The 20984-nt window shown below is 34.7% G+C and overlaps 1 protein-coding gene across 1 annotated transcript in view; it reads left to right on the top strand.

The window, feature by feature from the left end:
• The window catches only part of LOC102765647 (CUB and sushi domain-containing protein 3), a gene marked incomplete at its 5' end in the record, with an annotated part of 698415 nt that overhangs the window by 462200 nt on the left and 215231 nt on the right, over positions 1-20984 (top strand). The window contains 4 exons of the mRNA XM_006755250.2: positions 1570-1761; positions 7415-7553; positions 11922-12109; positions 17308-17502. Of these exons, the coding sequence (XP_006755313.1) occupies positions 1570-1761; positions 7415-7553; positions 11922-12109; positions 17308-17502 (714 nt within the window). The remainder of the gene's footprint in view (positions 1-1569; positions 1762-7414; positions 7554-11921; positions 12110-17307; positions 17503-20984) is intronic.

Here is a 20984-nt window from a genome sequence, read left to right as displayed (position 1 = left end):
GAGGAAATTGTAGATTCACATGCAGTTATAAGAAACAATACATTTTTAAGAGATCCATTGTACATTTTTCCTACTTTCACCCAATAGTAACACTTTGCAAGACTACATATAGTATATCACAACCAAAATATTGACAGGCATACAATCCACCAATCTTATTTAGATTTTATAAATTTTACATTTAATTGTTTGTGTTTAGTTAGCTCTGTGTAGACTTGTGAGACCACCACCAATACATCAAGATACAGTACAGTTCATGACAATAATCTTTTATGGTACTCTTTTATCATTTCTTCTGCATTTTATCTTTCTCATAGCCACAGTCATCCCCCTCCATCTTCTACCCCTACCATCCCTGATAACTACTAACCTGTGTCTGACCCCATAATTTTGTCATTTCAAGAATGTTACATAGATTAAGTGAAACAGTATATAACCCTTTGGTAGTGTATTTTTTCACTCAGGTTAATTTCCTTCAGTTCCACCCAAATTGTCATGTGTATCATCATTCTTTTTTATTGCTGAGTAATACACGGGTGGGCAAAAGTAAGTTTATACTTGTTCATATGGAACACACAATGATTAATTAAAAATAATAATACAAAAGTAAGCTGTTTTGTGTACTCACCGCTAGAAACCTACTTTTGTCCACCTCTGCTGTATGATACCAGTATGAATTTTCCACACTTAGTTTAATTATTCACCTTTTGAAAGGCATTTGGGTTCCTAGTTTTCAACTACTATAAATAAAGCTGCTATGAACATCCGTGTTTATGTTTTTATGTGAACATAGTTTTTATTTATCTAGGGTAAATGTGCAAGTGTGCAACTATTGGGTTGTATGGTAAACACACATTTAATTTTTCAAGAAATTGCCATACTTCTTTTCAGAGTGGCTGTACCATTTTACATGCCCACCAGCAATGTATAAGTAAAACAATAGTCTCCAGAATTTTGCCAGCATTTGGTATTATCTATTTTTTTTTTTTTTTTACTGTAGCCAACCTGATAGGTATGTAGTGATAGCTCATTGTGGTTTTAATTTGCATTTCCCTAATGGCTGATGATGTTGAACATCTTTTCATGTGCCATCTGGAATCCTCTTCATTGAAATGTTTTTTGCTTATTTTGTAACTGGATTGTTGTTTTGTCATTTTTTTTTATCATTTCTTCTGCATTTTATCTTTCTCATAGCTGAGTTTCAAGAGTTCTTTATTTATTTTAGATACGAGTACTTTTTGGAGTATGTTTCTTGCAAATATGTTTTCCCAGCCTGTATCTTTCTTTTCAAACTCTTTATAGTGTCTTTCACAAAGCGTCTAATAATTTTGAGTAAATCTATTATTTAGCTACTGGAATGCCATGTCCCTTCAAATTTAACACACAAGTTACTTAACAAAAATATTTTAAAGTATGTATTGTGCATGCATGAAAAAGGCTGAATTATTTTTTAAAGTTAATTTTCGAAAAGCACATAGCTATATGGAAGGTACTAAACTGTACTTCCTGGAAATTCAGACTTGATTATGATACCATCAAAACTAAAGGCTTGTTGCTGTCTTTTGACAGGTTCTGTTGCCACTGCATGTCGTGATCCGGGTGTTCCCATGAATGGAACTCGAAATGGGGATGGACGAGAACCTGGGGACACTGTTGTCTTTCAATGTGACCCAGGATATGAGCTTCAAGGAGAGGAAAGAATAACCTGCATTCAGGTAGAAAATCGATACTTCTGGCAGCCCAGCCCACCAGTCTGTATAGGTATGAATTAAAGAACAATTAAAATTTTATGCAAGTATAAAAAATGGTTATAAATGGGCATTAGTATCATTAAGTAAGAACAATATTCTAGAATTGGTTATATATATAAGTCTATGATTTCACAGGTCAATGAACCTCCAAAAAAATGTACAATGATCCTATTTAAATGGTAATTATTTTCCCCTGAGGGGCAGGTCCATCATTTTATTAGATTTTCAATGGTTCTAAGATCCAAGTTAAGAATTGAAGCTCTTGAAAAACCCTTATCTCTACTATATAAATGCAGTTATCCACTGCTTTTAATATTTAAAGAGTGATTTAGAGTCTACATTTTAAATGGCCCATATTGATCTTGCCTCTTCAATGGTTATTTCTTCTAAGAAAGAACATTTTATTGGAACTTATACTTGACTTTCAAAGCTTTGACTTTTTATTCAGTTCATGTAGTCTAAAAGAATATTAGTTTTGAATTTGATGATCTAAGGATTTGTAGCTGCTTTGTTCATACATCCACATCTCTGCCTTCAGTCTCTATGCTCTGTTCTCGAATCCTCAAGTTACACTCCAGAATATTAAGATACATATTACTTTTCTACTGGATCTGAGGAAAAGTTAGAAGAATGTACCACCTTTGCAATAAAAATAGTGAGAAAACCTGCTATCTCATCTTCGTTTCACAATCTCATCGTTAACTTTTTTACATTAAACTATAATCTCAAACCTTTTAGCTAAAATATTTTAGAATTAGTGTCATGTTCAATTTATAATACATTTTGAGCAAAGTATGTTCTCTGTACTCAAAATCTTATTTCTTTACATATTCTCCTTGCACTAAAAGCAGCTTGAGAGAAGATTCCATAGCTTATTTATTATTGTTATTTCTTATACTATTCAGCACAAGCAAATTCAGGACAATTAGGAGAAAAAGCGTTATTTTTCTTATAGCCAACTCATAAATACACTTAAATAATCATCTTACACAGATTTTTTTTAACTCACATGGTAATAAGAAGTGAGCATTTTGTACCTCAGTCAGACATGAACAAATTCAAGGACTCAATTATTTAGATTTATTTTACCCCATCACATTTTTTTATATTTTATATGTTGGCATTTTAAGAGCAATTATGCACAAAACAAAATGCATTCAATAGCTCAAAACAGCCAGGGAGTAAGTAGACAGTTCTAGAAAATATAGCAGATAACAAAGGAAAATCATTTTTTAAAAATGAGATTGTTTAAAAGCACAAAATAAGGGCATAGCTTGAAATCCTATATCTCCCTCTATACTTTATTATTCCCTCTTACATTTCTTTATGTATCTCTGCACAATTTTAAGTCATCAAATATCATAAAAGCTCTTTTATGAGTTTAAATTATGGAAATATAAATTAATTGATATTTGATGATTTAAATATCAAATATCAATTTGATAAAATTAAGAAATATTTTGAAAGAAAAAAAGACTGCTATAATTAAGTTTTTGTTTGTGTATTCCTCAGTTAACTGAAAAATATTCCAATTAAATTAAAAATGCCACATTCCAATTAGAATTTAACTGTGTCCTTTTAGAGAGAATGTGTGTAAATAAGGAACAATAGAAAAACAAACTTACTGTAGAACTTCTTGCTTCATTGTGATTCTTAGACTTCGCTAGAGTGTTGATTACCAGAATTACTAGGAGGACTCATGTGTTTTATGTTTAGAATTCTAAAATATTGCACAGCTTTTTACTGAAATTCTAGTAAAGACTCAAATACGAAAGGAAGGGGTTTTGAGATAGGCTGTTAAAGAATTTCGTTTGCAGACGAGATTGTAGCAAGTCCTAATTCTAGAAGAAAAGGAAGTTGAACACTAAGTCATACTTAAACTGCTGTGGAAAGTTTTTGTGTGGATTACGGTGCCGGGTGTTATTTTTTGGTAGGAAAAGACAGCTTGAGGAGAAGAGATGCATCAGAGCTTCTGTGAGGAAGAAAATAACCTAAAAATAAAATGTCTGAAAAATTGCTAAGGCTGTAGAAAGTTTGACCTCTGAAACTGATAAGAAAAAACTGCATGATTGGAAACTCTGTGCCAAAGATTAAACCCTGAACTTTTAAGAATTCCGTAAGTCTACGTTTTAGAGCCTGGAGCATGCATTGTGCTTGCATGTAGAAGTAGTTAGCCTTATAGCAAGTGACAAACAGAAGGACATCATCTTTAAGAGACAATAGAATTCATTCCAACAAAATTGACTGTGTGAAGATTACTCTGACATTGCCAGAGGGAAAGTAGCAGCACTCAATATGAAGGTCAATAACAAAGACATTGGTGTGGGTGGGCTGCTGAGGTAGAGAGTAGATGCCAATAAAACTGAAGGGTGAAAACGTTAAGACAATTATAAAATAGTTATTAACAGATCCCCTTATAGCTAACTGCCTCACAAGAAACTACACTCAGAACAAATTATTAATGTCAGAATTTCATGGAACCTAACTGAAAATTTAATCCACAAATCTATTTGACTTAAGGAGAATCTAATTCTGAATGCTTTATGATGCATCAAAACAAATACGCATTTCCCAAATGGAATTAAAATTTACTATATTTAAGGCAAAGAGAATAGTCTTTACTCACTGAGTGTTTGGATATACACGTGTCACATAATGTCTTTAATAACCTCAATGTCTTTTGTAGATTTTTGAAATCAATTAACAGTAATAAAATATATCAGGAAAACCTTGATAAATAATTTAAATAATAGAATCAAAGTAATTTTTAAGGGATCTTATACCAAAATAATAATATATTCATGGGCCCTGGCTAGTTTTCTCAGTGGTTAGAGCATGGCCCACAAACTGAAGGGTCATGTTCAATTCCCAGTCAAGGGCACACACTTCAGTTACATATTCAATCTTTGGGCGCAAGTGGAAGGCAACCAATTGATGTATCTCTCTCAAATCAATGCCTCTCTCTCTTTCTCTTCCACTCCTGTTCCCTTCTACTCTCTCTAAAAAGGCCAATGGAAAAAAAATATCCTCTCTCTTGGGGTGAGGATTAAAAATAAATAAATACATAAATAAATAAATAGTAACACAATATAATCATGGAATATATCCAGTAAGATACTTAAAATATATGTAATACATTTTTCTGTATATTTTATGAAAAAGGATACACATACATAAGTGAATATATGAGTGTGTACATGTGTATAAAATTTCTGCTTCCTCTGAAAAATAAGGAAAATTGAAGCAAACAATACTCTACCACACTTCTGCAAATTATGTGTAATCCCACCACTTTACACATCAAAAGAAACACAGAATATTTTGCTGCCATTTCTGTCTTTTATGCATATAAACATACAAATATCTGCTATTATGACACCTATTTTCTATTTTTTTTCAAATTCATGTAGATTTTACAAGTTTCAAAGCAAAACATGCTATTATTTTTGTCAAAATGCATAGCTACAGATTAGATTCATACATTCACCTGTGGTTGTCTTAACTATCTTCAAAATCAATACAGAGAGCCACTAGCAATTCCACAAACATGTATGGAATGTATGCTATATGCTGAATCCCAGGTATAAAGTCGCATGTAAGACACAGTCTTTATCTAATAGATGAGTGATGAATTCAGACGTTTGAAAGGGATCTTTAAATAAGATATGGTAATGGAAATAATGGAGCTAGGCAGAGGTTGCTATGGATACCAAAGTGAGTTGGAGACTATTTAAGCAGAGCCTAGATTGGAAATTTCTGTAAAACTTCCTAGAGACAGAATGAATCTTGAAATGTAAGTAGGGGCTATCTAAATATAGAAGGGAAAACAAATATGTGGGCAAAGGCAGGGAAGTACTCAGAACTGTGTGCATCCTGACGATATTTATATGCTTAGAGTGGTGAATGAATCCATTGGAAAGGTTGGAGAGGTTGGGTTATGAAAACTGCACTAGAGGAGACAGTATCTGTTAGGCATGTGAAACAACTGCAGAATTTTATGCATGGGCATAGTATGATTAGATATTTTTAATAGGGCAGAGATGAATTGGAGAATTTTAGAGGCATGGGAAACAAGAAGCCATGCCATAATTCAGGTGGCAGATAAAAAGGTCAGATCTAGCAATATGGTAGCAGGCAAAGAAAGAAGAGATGGGTTGAAAAGTGTCCATGAGGATCAGTGAGGTGGAGTCCTGGCAATGCTTCTTGATGGACTGGACACAGGTATGCAGTGAAGGGAAGGGAAGAATTTCACATCTCTAGTTAGGGGAGATGATAGTGCTAATCAAAGAACTTAGGGATGCAAAAGGAGAAGCAAATTTGAGTTGAGGTTTGGATATATTGGATATTTTGTGTTTGATGTACCTATAGGCTATCAGGTAGAGATAACCAGTAAGCATTTGGGCGTATTATACCACAAAAATACACAGGTGATAAGTAAAAATATTTATTCTCCATTGAGTAGGAGCTGAAGTAATCTACGATGACTGAAGCACTAAGGCAAGGGTATCCAGGGACATGGAGAAAGGATATCGTGGACATCTGTAGTTTAGATGATAATTTTATTGATAAATTTGCATATCTAGACTCAGGCAAAAGATCAGAGATCTGAAATGTTACCAGAGAGAACCAGAATTTTCCTCCTTCCCAAAAGAGTTTTATACTGTCAGAGAATCAAGAATGCCTTATAACTGAATGGTAAAATGTACCTGAGAAAACTATAATTTTAAGAGAAGAATGCTGATGTGCTGATCATGTGTAGGAGATACCATGAGACTCTCTCTCTCTCTCTCTCTCTCTCTCTCTCTCTCTCTCTGTTTATTTACAATCCCACTTCACCACCAGGGACCTTCATATCTTTTGTTCTCTATTTTTCTGAAGCTGCTAACTCTGTATATCTATCTATCTATAGATATATATTTCTGATCATAAGCTGTGTTTAATAGACCTCAACAGTAATCTTCTAAAGAATCTGTTCTCTGAACTTCACTAAGAACTTTTTGAGCCTGTCCACTGAAGTGTTAAAGAAACCTTTGTTTGGGGCTGAGATAATAACTGTAGCAGCTTGTCCATTTCATTAGCGAGTTAGGCAACTAGAAATTAGGATTATCCTAACACTCAATATAAGAGTCTTTTATTGTAAAGTGCTGTATGTTCTCAGGTAATTATCCATTCTCACTCATTAACTATATCAAAGGCTCTTCCTTCAGAAATATATAGAAAGGTAATGGGAGGATGTAAAAATGTGCCAGATATCATACATCCTAGTATTCCATTTATTATTAGAGGTTTTTATTTACTTAGTTTCTAACATTCATAGTAACCCTCATTTTTTTTTTTTAGTAGCAATGGGGAAACCATCTTTATCCCTCTTCTCAATGCTTTTTTCATACATAAAAAAATGGAAAGGAACTTAAGTCCATATGTAATTTTTCTTATCTTTTGAAGCCAGTAAAAGGAGCTGAATCCAATATATCCATGTATGTGTGTATTTACTATTTAAGTGGTTTTTCTTGAAAGACAATGCAATATCCAAGCATTAAGCGCTATCAAAAAGTCAGATCTGTTCAAAACCTCCTAAGCCTTTTTACAAAACAGTTTTCACAAATATTGATAGCTAGTAAATTTTATTAACCACTTAAGGGATTTTCTTTGTTCATTTAAAGCACCCTGTGGAGGCAATTTAACAGGATCTTCAGGCTTTATTCTCTCGCCAAACTTCCCTCATCCATATCCCCACAGCAGGGACTGCGACTGGACCATCACTGTCAACACAGACTATGTCATCTCCTTGGCCTTTATCAGGTGAGTGCCTATAATTTCCACATTTGTCACCTGACCAGTTGGGCTCAGTGGATAGAGCATCGGCCCTTGGACTGAAGGGTCCCGGTTTTGATTCTGGTCAAGGGCATGCACCTTGGTTGCTGGTTTGATCCCCAGGAGGGGGTGTGCAGGAGTCAGCTGATTGGTGTTTCTCATCAATATTTCTAACTCTTTATCCCTCTCCCTTCCTCTCTGTAAAAAAAGTAAAAATAATAATATATATATCTACCTGTCGTTTTCTTTAGCACCTGCTTAGGCAAACTTTATTTCTATACATGACATTTTTATTATTGCTAACTAATTGCAACACTACTTTGCAATCAACATTTTACAAAGCCCTGTATCATGGCAGAGATGCCAATGCAGTTCAGAAGCCTAGAGGGTGAGCATCTTCCCCAGATTCCAGCGTAGAGGAAACGTGTTCAAGGTCGAGTGGTTTATTGACCCTCGTGAAATGCGATCTCTTTATAACCTTTTCTCCCTCCCTGTACTTGCCATCACTGCTTCAAAACTTCAGTTTTTCCTAAACTTCATGATGAAAAGGTCAGTACTTCAAGAATTTTTTCCCTCCCTTCTGCAGCATCTAAATGTCCATGTGTGCAGAGGCACCACTGGGCTTGGGAAGACAGATAGTCTGCTTACCAACCACCCTTTCTGGTGGTCTCATTAAATCAAGCTAACAAAGAATTTTCCGATCTTCTCCATATTTCTCAGCAGAATTGTCTCTTTTTAAAAAAAATATATTTTAATTGATTTCAGAGAGGAAGGAAGTGGGAGAGAGAGAGAGAACCATCAATGATGAGAGAGAATAATTTATCAGCTGCCTCCTGCATGCCCCACACTGGGATCAAGCCTGCAACCTGGGCATGTGCCCAGACCTGTCATTCAGCCAACCGTAACCTCCTGGTTCATAGGTTGGCATTCATCCACTGAGCCACGCCATCCGGGCAGAATGGTCTCATGACAGAATTTTACAAGGGAGTGTTTTAAAACTCACAATAGTTGTTTATCCCTGTAATGAGTCGCAGGGTTAGCTTAGTACTGAAGCAGTGGAGAATGTAGCTTCTTGTGTGAGAAAGGAGGCAGCTGAGTTTGAACCCGGGCTCTGCCACTGTCATCTGTGTTACCAGGATGTTTTTGAATGAGCCTCTGTTTTCTCACATGGGGTTAATAACTGTGATCACAAAACCTGGCCTAACCCTCCCCCTTAACATTTCAATGGGAATATTAGGTATCAGCAAGTCCAAAACGTCCTAAGCAGAAATGTTACTAATCTTCAGTGTCCAAGACTGATGTACACGGGCTCTATTAACACTACTCCTCCTTCTGCTAGTGTGTTAAACCTGCTTGGTAGTTATGTGAAATAGCAAGCTTAACTATGCATTTTCTAATATATCGGAGCTAGGTTTAAAAAAAATTTAAAGATAGTTTAAATTCATGAATATTTGAAAACATTGTAAATGCATAGAATTTTTAGTTCTATAATTTTTAGTGATACATTGTTCATTGGTAACAAAGAAACAATGATGATGATGTTAGTGTGATGCCAGCACCCAGCTATAGGGAAACTCCCTGAGGTATTGTTATTGTTCCCATTTTTACAGTCGAAGAAATAGCAGTACAGGTATTCAGAATGAAAATGTATAACACAAGACTTAGTTTACTTATAAATTTATTCTAATTAAAATGAGTGGTAGAAGGCTTTTTTACAGGAAGTGCATGACCTAAATTTGATTTCCAGCTGTTATATATTATGTGACCTTAAGGAAACTACTGATGTTCTTAGTATAGTCATTGGGAAAAAGGAAAATGATAATCCCTTTCCTATACCACGGGATTATTGATAAAACCAAGTTAATATTTATGAAAGCGCCTTGTAAAATCAATGTACGACTAGAATGTACTCTCCGGTGTTCCAGGAAAAATAATCATTATAGTTAAGATTTGGAGATTTCCTAGAGAAACAACAAAACTGTTTTTGTTTTATTTTCAAAGAAGTTACAAATCATTATTTTGAAGTTTTTATTTAACCCCAAACTAGAAATTAAAAAGAAAAGTACTGCAATCCATTCTTAAGTGGGCTTTTGGCCTTCAAGGAATACACGCCATTATAATATATCATTTCCAAAGCAGTTGTTTCAAGTGATTCTCCCAACAGTGAGATAGACAAGGAAGTTGCAACTCACATGAAATCATTCATATATATATTATTGATCAGAGTGAGAGATAGAAACATCAATGATGAGAAAGGATCGTTGATTGGCTGCTTCCTGCACACCTCTTACTAGGGATCGAGCCCATAACCCCAGACATGTGCCCTTGACCAGAATTGAACCCGGGACCCTTCAGTCCACAGGCCGATGCTCTATCCACTGAGCTAAACCAGCTAGGGCCTCATGAAATCTTAATGTTGAAAGAGATGAAGTTCAGAAAGGTTGTGGTTTACCCCAGAACAAGGGTAGTAAACAATAAAATAAGGCCCTATTCTCCATTTTCTGCTATATTATACAAAATTTACCAAAATTTAGACCTCATATTTACTGAAAGGTTTTGAGCCATTACTTGAATTAGACTGTGAAGCTAATGAATAAATAAAAACAAAATATAGCAATGCTGTGGTGCCCCAATTATCTTATGTTACAGGTTCCCTTATATGTGGAAAGGTTGGGAACCTCTAATTATCCCAGTCTTTCTTTTTTTTTTAAATATATTTTATTGACTTTTTACAGAGAGGAAGTGAGAGATATAGAAAGTTAGAAACATCGATGAGAGAGAAACATCAATCAGCTGCCTTCTGCACATCTCCTAGTGGGGATGTGCCCGCAACCCACGTACATGCCCTTGACCGGAATCGAACCCGGGACCTTTCAGTCTGCAAGCCGACGCTCTATCCACTGAGCCAAACCGGTTTCGGCTATCCCAGTCTTTCTTCACCACTACTTATGCAGCAGTAAGCTAGTTGGATTCCTCTCTCTTATACATGCACACAGAAAGGATTGGAATTGATTTGTAAACTTAACTTCTATAAATCCAGTATATTTGGAAATATCTCCCACCTAAGTTTCTTATTTAGATTCAAGGAGGACAAAACTTGTAAAAATAGTTTCTCCACTGATGAATGTTCAACAGTGGCAAGCTTTACTGGTTTTGTCATAAACTTGTTGGCTTTTCTTAACGACCCGATTAAGTCCATTTTTTCTCTGCCACAATATGAGCTAAGAGAGAGACAAATGGTTCTAGATCTAGAATGTACTGTCCAGTGTTCCAGGAGAGTACATATCTTCTGCCTTCTAAACATGTGGGTTCTATAATCATTGTGGGACAATGTTCATACTTTTGAAGACTTCTTGAGCAAATATAATATGCAAATTTGCAATATTAAAATAATTGGAATAATTTACATGCTAAAATGTCTTTATTAGCACGTTATTTAGTTTTGACAAATAGTTGATTGGTTTGATTTCTCCTACATTAAGTTCTAAAACAATACAGTATATTTATTTTAAGAAAAGGTATACCTAATGCAATGTAAAGTGCTTCATTTGTGTAATTTATGTGCAAATTTGTATCTCAAACTTTTGTTTGAATATGACATATGGAGTTGACTTTTATTTTTTTATTTTTTAAATATATTTTATTGATTTTTTACAGAGAGGAAGGGAGAGAGATAGAGAGTTAGAAACATCGATGAGAGAAACATCGATCAGCTGCCTCCTGCACATCTCCCACTGGGGATGTGCCCGCAACCCAGGTACATGCCCTTGACAGGAATCGAACCTGGGACCCTTCAGTCCGCAGGCCGACGCTCTATCCACTGAGCCAAACCAGTTTCGGCTGGAGTTGACTTTTAAAACAGCGAAGCTGCTTATAAATTTTGAAATTCAGGGCAAGTGGTATCACTGATAAAGAAAAAAATAAGTTTCATTTTTTGAAGCAAAATATCTAAATAAAGTAGATATTGTCCTCCACATTTTACTGATATAAAGTAACTTACATAAGGTTGTATAGGTTAACAAGGACAGAAGCAAAGCTTGAACATGCATCTCTGGTTCCAAATCCTATACCCTTTCATCAGCTAAACTGTTTGGCTTACAATCATTTGCATTCCCTGTAGTCACAATGCTAACTTAGAAATATTTGAAAATATTAAGATGTCTTTCTGTTTTTCACTTTTGATTTGGTATTCATATTTAGTGTGTTTTTGCTGGGCAAAATTTCCAATTAACTCATTTTGACAGGGTCGGGTGTTATTTTTAAAGATAAAGACTGAATTAATATCTGAATATATATATATATCTTAGTAATATCCATTTCATGTCCTTCTGTCTCACTCTATTTTTTTTTTTTTAGTTTCAGCATAGAACCAAACTATGACTTCCTCTATATACATGATGGGCCAGACAGCAATAGCCCGCTAATTGGAAGTTTTCAAGATAGCAAGTTACCAGAGAGAATAGAAAGCAGCTCCAATACCATGCATTTGGCTTTTCGGAGTGATGGGTCTGTGAGTTATACTGGATTTCATTTAGAATATAAAGGTAAGTGTGAACATTTGATTTCAGCATCATGGTTTCATTTGTATTTTCTATAGGAGGATAACTCTGCAGTGGCCACTGTCAGTGGTTATCTGTGCATTTCTCAGCGCAGACTACTTACAGTTCATCTCATGAAAGAACTCTGACTTTTCCTATCAGTGAGGAGGAAATTAGTATTTCCCTAATTACTACCAAAGGAAATGTATCAGCAAACAAATTAACAATTAGCATACTCTGAGAGTTGGCTGAAACCACAAAATAATTTTTTAAAAAAACTACTTTTTTGGAAGCTGAATATTCACTTAAATATCTTTTATTCAGAGACTATGATCAGTGATAAAGAGAACAAATTATAGTGATAATTATGTTCCAGAAAATGTCTAAAGATGTTTAAATATGTCAATATTCAGAATAGGGATAATAAAATATAGTGATAATTATGTTTTAGAATATCTCTGCATGTATTTAAATGAATTAATGTTACAATGCCTATGGATGCCTATAAACATATTTTATATTTTAAATTGGTTTATATGCTTTTTTCAGTATATATGTGAGTGTCTTTCTAATGGGATTATTGAATCAAAGGCTAATCTAAGTTCGTATTGCCAAATTACTCTCAGAAGAGGTTAATCATTTATTTTGTCAAAAGCAGAGAAAGTGTTTCAGAAACTCCACATATGTTTTAAGGTATAATTGACCCATGATATTTTATTAATTTTATATGTACAACGTAATGATTTGATATATGTATATGTTGTGAAATGATTACCACAATAAGTTTAGGTAGTGTCCATCGCTACGCAGTTACAATTTCTTTCTTGGATGAGAACTTTTAAGATCTATTCTCTTAGCAATGTTCACATATACATAATGTAGTATTGTTAACTGAAGTCACCATGCTGTACATTACATCTCCAGGACTTATTTATCTGATAACTGGAAGTTTGTATCTTTTGATCACCTTTATCTATTTCACCCACCCCTGACCCTGAATTTTAGCAACCACCAATCTGTTCTTTGTATCTGTTCTCTGTATGTGCACCAGCATTTACTTCATTAGGTGCAATGATCAGAAATCTACCAGAGAATACATATTTTTTTAGTTAGTTGGGCTTTGAATAAATGAACTGTGTTTTAAAGAGATCACAATATTTCTTTTGAAATAACTCCATGCATTTACATCCTCTACCAGAGCATTCATTTACACTAAAAATAAGGATTCAAGACTTATACCTAAAAGGCAGTGCCTATTTTTATGGTTACGGTAATCTTTGATAACAAATAAAGCTTAAAAATCATAAATTAATATTAAATTTAAACTATAGGGTGTCCCAAGCAATGTATATACACACTATGAATAATTATAAAGGCAGTGTTTATTAAAATACATTTCATTTCAAAATTGAGCTATCAGTTGTTAAAGTGTATAACAACTTTTTATTTTGGGGATACCCTGTATAATAATGAATTGCAGATATAAAAATATATTTTTTATTTAGTGTTTCAGGTCTATTTTTAAATAAATCTTTATTGTTGAAAGTATTACATATTGCCTTTCTCCCCCCGGCATTGCCCTCTCCCACTCCTCTACCCCCCAAGCCTTCACCACCCACTGTCTGTGTCCTCGGGTTAAAATGGAACTCCTGTTTGACCCTGTGATCCCACTTCTATGAATATATCCCAAGAAATCAGAAACACCCATCAGAAAGAATATATGCACCCCTATATTCATAGCAGCACAAATTGCAATAGCTAAGATTTGGAAACAGCCTAAATGCCCATCATCAGGTGAGTGGATTAAAAAACAATGGCACATCTGCACATGGAATACTACCCAGTTATAAGAAAGAAATAATTCTTACCATTTGCAACAGCATGGATGGACCCAGAGAGCATTATGCTAAGCAAAATTAGCCAGTCAGAGAAAGATAATTATCACATCATCTCATTCATATGTAGAATCTAAGGACCAACATAAACTGATGAACAAAAATAGACCCAGAGACATAGAAGCATCAGACAGACTGTAAAACCTCAGAGGAAGGCAGGGGAGGGGAGAGGGGGGAGAAAAGATCAATCAATGAACCCCAATCCAATTTAATTAATTTTCTGGACTGGTCCTCAAAATGCTCATTCCTGGGAAAATTACATTCCCACTTCAGGATCTCCAGGGTCTGTCTTTCTTATCAGTTTCCCTATTTCCGATCTTTATTTCAAAACATTGTTACCTGTTTAATTGACTAGTTTTTTAAAGTTAATGAAGTGGCCCTCATGTTTAATTCTGGCACAGACAGACAAAAACCTCAGGATTTTCAAGATAAAATGTACACCCCGAAAATGAACTGACATATATATGGAGGCCCTGGATAAATTGTTTCCATTGTCATTTGTAATACGTCATATACTTAAACCTGTTGATTTCTGTTAGCACTGAAAATGTAAAGCTTCTAAGTCCTGACTCACTCTAAATAATGCTGGTCGTAGGCCTTTAAGTAAAAAGCCATAGGTCCAGCACCTACCTCTATGAGAGCTCACACCAGAATCTAATTACCATTTCTTGTGTTCATGTCTATATTCTCTTTCCCCCTTGAAGACAGACACTGAATCTTATTTTTGTTTGTGTGCAACTACATCATAGTTATAGAAAGTATTTGAATAACGAATGATTGCTATATCGGAACATCACAAAAACACAAGCCTAATATGGATTCTGGAAGAAATACCACTTTATGTTTACATAAAGCAAATGATAGAAAAGCTCTAATGTTGTAGGCAAGCGTAAATTGGAGCAGAGAAGTAGAAGTGTGGGGTGAGGGGGAGATATTTCACTGATTTGAAAGCAATGTCCCCAAAGAGTTTAAGTCAAGACTAGTCTCCATTTATTTCCTTGTAATTTCAATGCAGCACAATATTAACAAATTTTCAGTTGAATAAATATTTAGAGTTTAAACAGTACTCTGATATTAAGAACATTTAGACATAATATTAATAAATGTGTCTTAAAATGTATAATTGTAATATACATATACATATATGTGTGTGTATGTATCTATATACATATATATATAAATGTTACTCATGTAGTAGTGATACTGTATTATTATAACAAAACTAGAGGCCTGATGCATGAAATTCATGCACGGGGCTCAGCCCTTGCACCCCTGGCTGCCTCTCAGGCCTGAGGCCCCGCCCCCGCCCACTGTTCCTTAGGCCTGTCAAGGAGATTAATCCTTTTAAACAGTAATTTCCATCCTTCCCTTTCCCTCAAGGGATTTAACTCAATTTCATGAAGGCCGGCTATAAATGCTAGGCTGCTGTTCTGCCTAAAAATTATGTTGTGTTTTTCTGCTTGTTTAAAAAAGACTCAATGTGAGGTTTTATTCTTTAAAATAAGTAAACCAACCCTCCAAGACTAAAGCCCCATTCTTAGTGACTAAATTTACTATTTACCCTGCTGGTTCTTATCTGAAAACAGTGCTGTGTGGATATTTTATCTGGGAAGAAAAATAGTGTATTGGATTGGGAAATCATTTTTATAGGGAAATCTGAATATAATAGATGGGGTGCAAATTGTGTGTGTGCGCATGTGTGTGTGTGTGTGTGTGTGTGTGTACATGCACATGCATGCCTGCGTGCACCTGCACAGGCCCATACACTCATGGGAGATCAAGTGTTTTAGCTTTGAATTGAAATGCAGGAATTGAGTTTATTTGACTTGCACACTCCAGTACACTTTCTCCCCTTCATGACTCTCATCTCTCTGAGACCTAGTCAACTCAGCTTTCTTAATCTTCAGTTTACATCTCAATTTTTTAGGTAAGTTCCTGAATGCCTCCCCCTTTGCAAACTCAGCACAATTACAACTATTTAATATAATTCTCAATAGGCTGCAGGTGTCATGAGGGCTAGAATATTTTCTGATTGTCCATTTCTCTGTAGAGTTGGCTGGGCAATGGGCTTTTAAGTATTCGCTGGAAAGAAAGAAGGAAGAAAGTGGCCTTCATCCTCTGATAATCTTTTGAAATCATTGAAGTGTTTGGTTCCAACATTCCCTCTTTTGTTGATTTGGTAGAAATCTTATATAGTGTTCTTCCTAAAACACAAATTTCTCATCATTTCTTGTAAATGTTAAAGTAATTTAAACTTTGCAAGCTTTTATGAATAGAAAAATATACTTTTCTGTCGCAATTAATTAGATTTGGACATATTAATATAATTTTTGCAATAGCCAAACACCAAGACATTGTGGACTTAAATTCCCAAGATGCCATGATTCATACCCAGAGATATACCCATCTCTGACTTCCCATTAACTAAGATAAACTCCAATGTCAAAAAAATCACACTTGTTATGCTGAATTTGTGATGGTCCTTACATTGCACATTTCTCTATTATTTCTTAAGTAAATTATAATAATAATAAAATGGAAATATTAAGGTATAACCAGATCTTTTTTTTTTTTTTTTTTTTTTTTCAGGCTCAGATCGTAACCAGATCTTTTAACAACAAAGTGTCCTAGTGCCTATTCTCAAAATGTCCAAACTAGCAGATTTTTTCTACATATTTTTCTTTTTAGTTCACTATCTGGGTGCGCAGAAAACAGTTCCTTTGTTGTGAATGAACTTAAGTTTTTCAATTGTCTGACGCTGCTAGCTTTGAAAGTGCTTGGCTTTGATATAGTTTCTCTGTCCAAAAAGTTATTGGCTTGGGTATATAAAGATTTTGTTGCTAGTTATAATGGACAGACCTCTGATGGAAATGTGGGAATGATAAAGCAAGTAGGTTAAGAAATATTTTCCAGACAGAAAAAAAAAGTGTCTTTTATTCTCCTCTTAGTGGTGAAATGAACTGAGCTCGACATAAACAGTGGTAACATGGAATAAGTGCACCTTAATAAAGGAATATTAAGTAAGGAAATAAGCCCCGCTTCCTTTTATAATGAACTCTAAAACCCTATGTTTAACTATATGTGTTAGACAATAATTTTAATGAGAAAAACAGGAAAGAATTTGATTCTCTTACTAATGGGTATGACTTAACAAAATGTCAAATATGGTTTAGGGCTGCTTTGTACTTCGGCACTCAGGGGCTGCTGCTGCTTTCCTTTCCATTTAGTGCTAATCATGAAGAAATCTTCAAGGTTGCATAGAAAACAGTGTTGTAAAACAGTTCATTTTATATCCACATTGTTTTACAGCAAAACTCCGAGAGTCCTGCTTTGATCCAGGCAATATAATGAATGGCACCAGACTTGGGATGGATTATAAATTAGGGTCAACAGTCACCTATTACTGCGATGCTGGTTATGTTCTTCAAGGTTATTCAACACTCACCTGTATCATGGGAGATGATGGAAGACCTGGATGGAATAGAGCCTTACCAAGCTGTCATGGTAAGAACTATATATATATATATATATTTCGAATAATTATTATTAGAAAGAGTGAGTCAATAAATGTTTAAAGTCAGTTCTGTACTTTAAAAAAATCAACCACTTAACATACAACCTACAAATGTGGAATAGCAATGCAGAGATTTTATCAAAGATTTTTAAATTGGATTCAATAAAGACATGGTAGGGAAATGTTTATATTCCCAAGTGTCTCTAAAGCAATGTGTATGTTGTGGTAGGTGAGCTAACTGAGAGCACCAATAGGGCCTGTTTAGTTCATTTGTGTTCAGGACCTAGAGGATTCCCTGAAATCATTAGGTACCTAGAAAATACTGGATGAGTAAATAAGGAACAAACATAATACAACTGATATTTCAACAGAAGTAGATAAATGCAACAACTTAAATAGTGTCATCTTTTTGTGGTAAATTTCTATAGAAAAAGAAACATAGAAAATTTATATTTCTAAGAATTAGGTTGTCTGAAAACAAAAACCAAATCAGAGCTGCTTAGGTAGCTTCAGTAGCACAAGGAAAACTCACAGACATAGAAGGATGGAGAAGGACCTAAACTGGTTTCAGTGACCTAATATCAGGTATGAGATTGCCAGATGCGCTCCAGCAGAGTTAGTGAAAACCAGGGTACCAGAATCAGACTGACAAAGGATCAGACAATGATCATATCCAGGAGGAGACTTCTGATCCTGGAAATACAATTAAGGGGAAAAGACATAATATTTTTGAGATTAAGGCAATTACTGATCAGAAAGGCACCTGAAACAGATAATACCTTCACTTGGGGAATGAAGTCTGCTGAGCAGTTAGCTGTAGTAAATGAACAGCTCTTTGGGAATGGTTTTGAAGGGATCATCCAGTGAGCACAAGAGGGGAAACTGTGAACGTCCCCAGTTAACAATGAAGCAGGTTTTGATGATGGTGATTCAGTATTTTATGAATATATTTCTGGATAAATTCCTAAAGTGTTTTCCAAAATAAGGATCAGTTCACCACTTTATGGAACTGGTGACTACTGGCCTTTCCAAAAACCCATATCTTAGTGTTAAGCAGAAAGTCAAACACAGAGTGATTTAGAAATTATTTTAATGAAAACCAGACATCCTATATAATAAAAGGCTAATATGCAAATCGACCAAACAGCAGAATGACCAGTCGCTATGATGCGTACTGACCACCAGGGGCCAGATACTCAATGCCGGAGCTGCCCCCTGGTCAGTGCACTCCCACAGGGCACGCCTCCACAGAAGTGCTAAGGATGTCCGACTGCCAGCTTAGGCCCGCTCCCTGTGAGGACATCCCCCAAGGGCTGCCAGACTGCAAGAGGACACAGCCCAGGCTGAGGGACCTCCCTCTCCCGAGTGCGTGGGTTTTTGTGCACTGGGCCTCTAGTCTTAAAATAAAATGACAGAGAGTTCTATTGCAGACAATGGGGAATTTTTGTTCAAGCTGTTGGAAATGGATATTATAACTACATAAAATAATTATATAAGAAAAAATAATATTGCACATTCAAAAATCATGTTTGTATATAACTATATTTATGAGGATAGAGACACAGTCGGGGAAAAAATCAGTAAGGAGAGAGAGACAATGATATCACTATGACTCTCTAATCAGATGAATGATTGTGATTTGTTGTACAAGATTGACCATGGCGATGATCTCATCGAGGGCCGACTTTCCAAACTATGGGTCACCACCATGAGTCATAAAATCAATCCATTGGGTCATGGCTAGCATTTTTACAAATGATATAAAAATTTAGTAAAATAAAATAAAGAAAATTAGAAGAACAGAAAAACACTATAATTCAAAGAACACAGTAAGAATAAGTATAATATTTGTGCAACCGTTTTTGGTTATATATAGAGATAAATAAACTGCAATAAATATACATAGGTGTGTGTCTTCATGTAGGTGTTTATGTTTTCATTGATATAAAGTATATTTCTTACTATGAATGTTAGTAGAAAAAATGCACCCAACCACTTTGATCAGATGGTTAAAAATATGGATTTTTTTTGTGTCTAATACACATGGTAATTTTTTCTAGTTGTGTAATATTCATGTATTAAAATTATATGTGTGTGATGTCTAACTTAAACACAAGTTATTTCACTGCTCTATGCTTATTGTCTCCAATCTAAACAATAGGGAAAACTGAATTTTTTTTTTACTTCAAAATGTTGTTATAAGAAATAAAGAAAAGGTAGATATCTACTAAATGGTCATTCTGTTATTAAAATTGCTGGCTAGTTCTTGACTTTAATTGATGGTTTCATCTATAAGAAGATGAAGGGAATAAAAAGAAAATTACTTTGGATTTAATTCTCACAAAGAGAAAATAATCAGTGTATGGCATGGAAGTTAATAGGAAATTTCAGAAAAAAAGTGATTATATTGTCTTATAATTTAGAGTTATATAGATGGGAAATCTGTTTAAGCCAGAAAAACCATACTAAAGCACTTTTCTAAATATACTGTCAGTGATCATTAAGAAACTTTGGGAAATTTTGGGAGCCAGACAAAAAAATAACCAAAAATTCTGATGGAGAAAACTCAAAGGATACAGAAAATTATCGATAAAAATATAGGTGTTAAACACTGGGATAAATGATTAAATAGAAGGCTTTCATTGACTTAGGTAAGAAAGACAAGAGAACCAGAGTTTAGCATGCATTCACTCAGTATATACATGCTTAAAATAAGCCTATTCTTTTTGCATAGTGTGTTTTTTTTAAATTTTTATTGATAGGTCATATCAATGCCAATTTCCGCATGGAATACGCCATAACATATACAAATAAATTCCTCTGAACAAAAAATATTTTATGGGCTCATTTAGAGCCCAGTTAAGTATATTATGCAATGTTGGTTGCATGATAATATCTATAGACATTGTAGAGGGAAGAAGAGATGTGCATTCTAATCCTCTCTCTGTACCTATAGCCTAGGGCAGTGATGGCGAACCTACGACACGTGTGTCAGAGGTGACACGCAAACTAATTTTTTTGGTTGATTTTTCTTTGTTAAATGGCATTTAAATATATAAAATAAATATCAAAAATATAAGTCTTTGTTGTACTATGGTTGCAAATATCAAAAAATTTCTGTATGTGACACAGCACCAGAGTTAACTTAGGGTTTTTCAAAATGCTGACACGCCGAGCTCAAAAGGTTCGTCATCACTGGCCTAGGGCAAGCGGAGTCTTGATTTTTAAATCTCTAAAACTTGATAATAGTTTTATTTTAATAAGCTATTGTAAAGACTCAGCTAATTAACACAACACATGCAGAAGACCTAGTAAAATTTCAACAAGGCAAAAGGTTTGCCATCACTGGCCTAGGGAAAGCTGAGTCTTGATTTTTAAATCTGTAAAACTTGATAATAGTTTTATTTTAATAAGTTATTGTAAAGACTCAGTTAATTAACAACACATACAGAAGACCTAGTAAAATTTCAAC

The sequence above is a fragment of the Myotis davidii genome, unplaced genomic scaffold, assembly GCF_000327345.1.
Source record: "Myotis davidii unplaced genomic scaffold, ASM32734v1 scaffold713, whole genome shotgun sequence".
Lineage (NCBI taxonomy): Eukaryota > Metazoa > Chordata > Mammalia > Chiroptera > Vespertilionidae > Myotis > Myotis davidii.
Note: the sequence above shows the minus strand (reverse complement) of the source record. Positions and strands in the feature narration are given on the sequence as shown.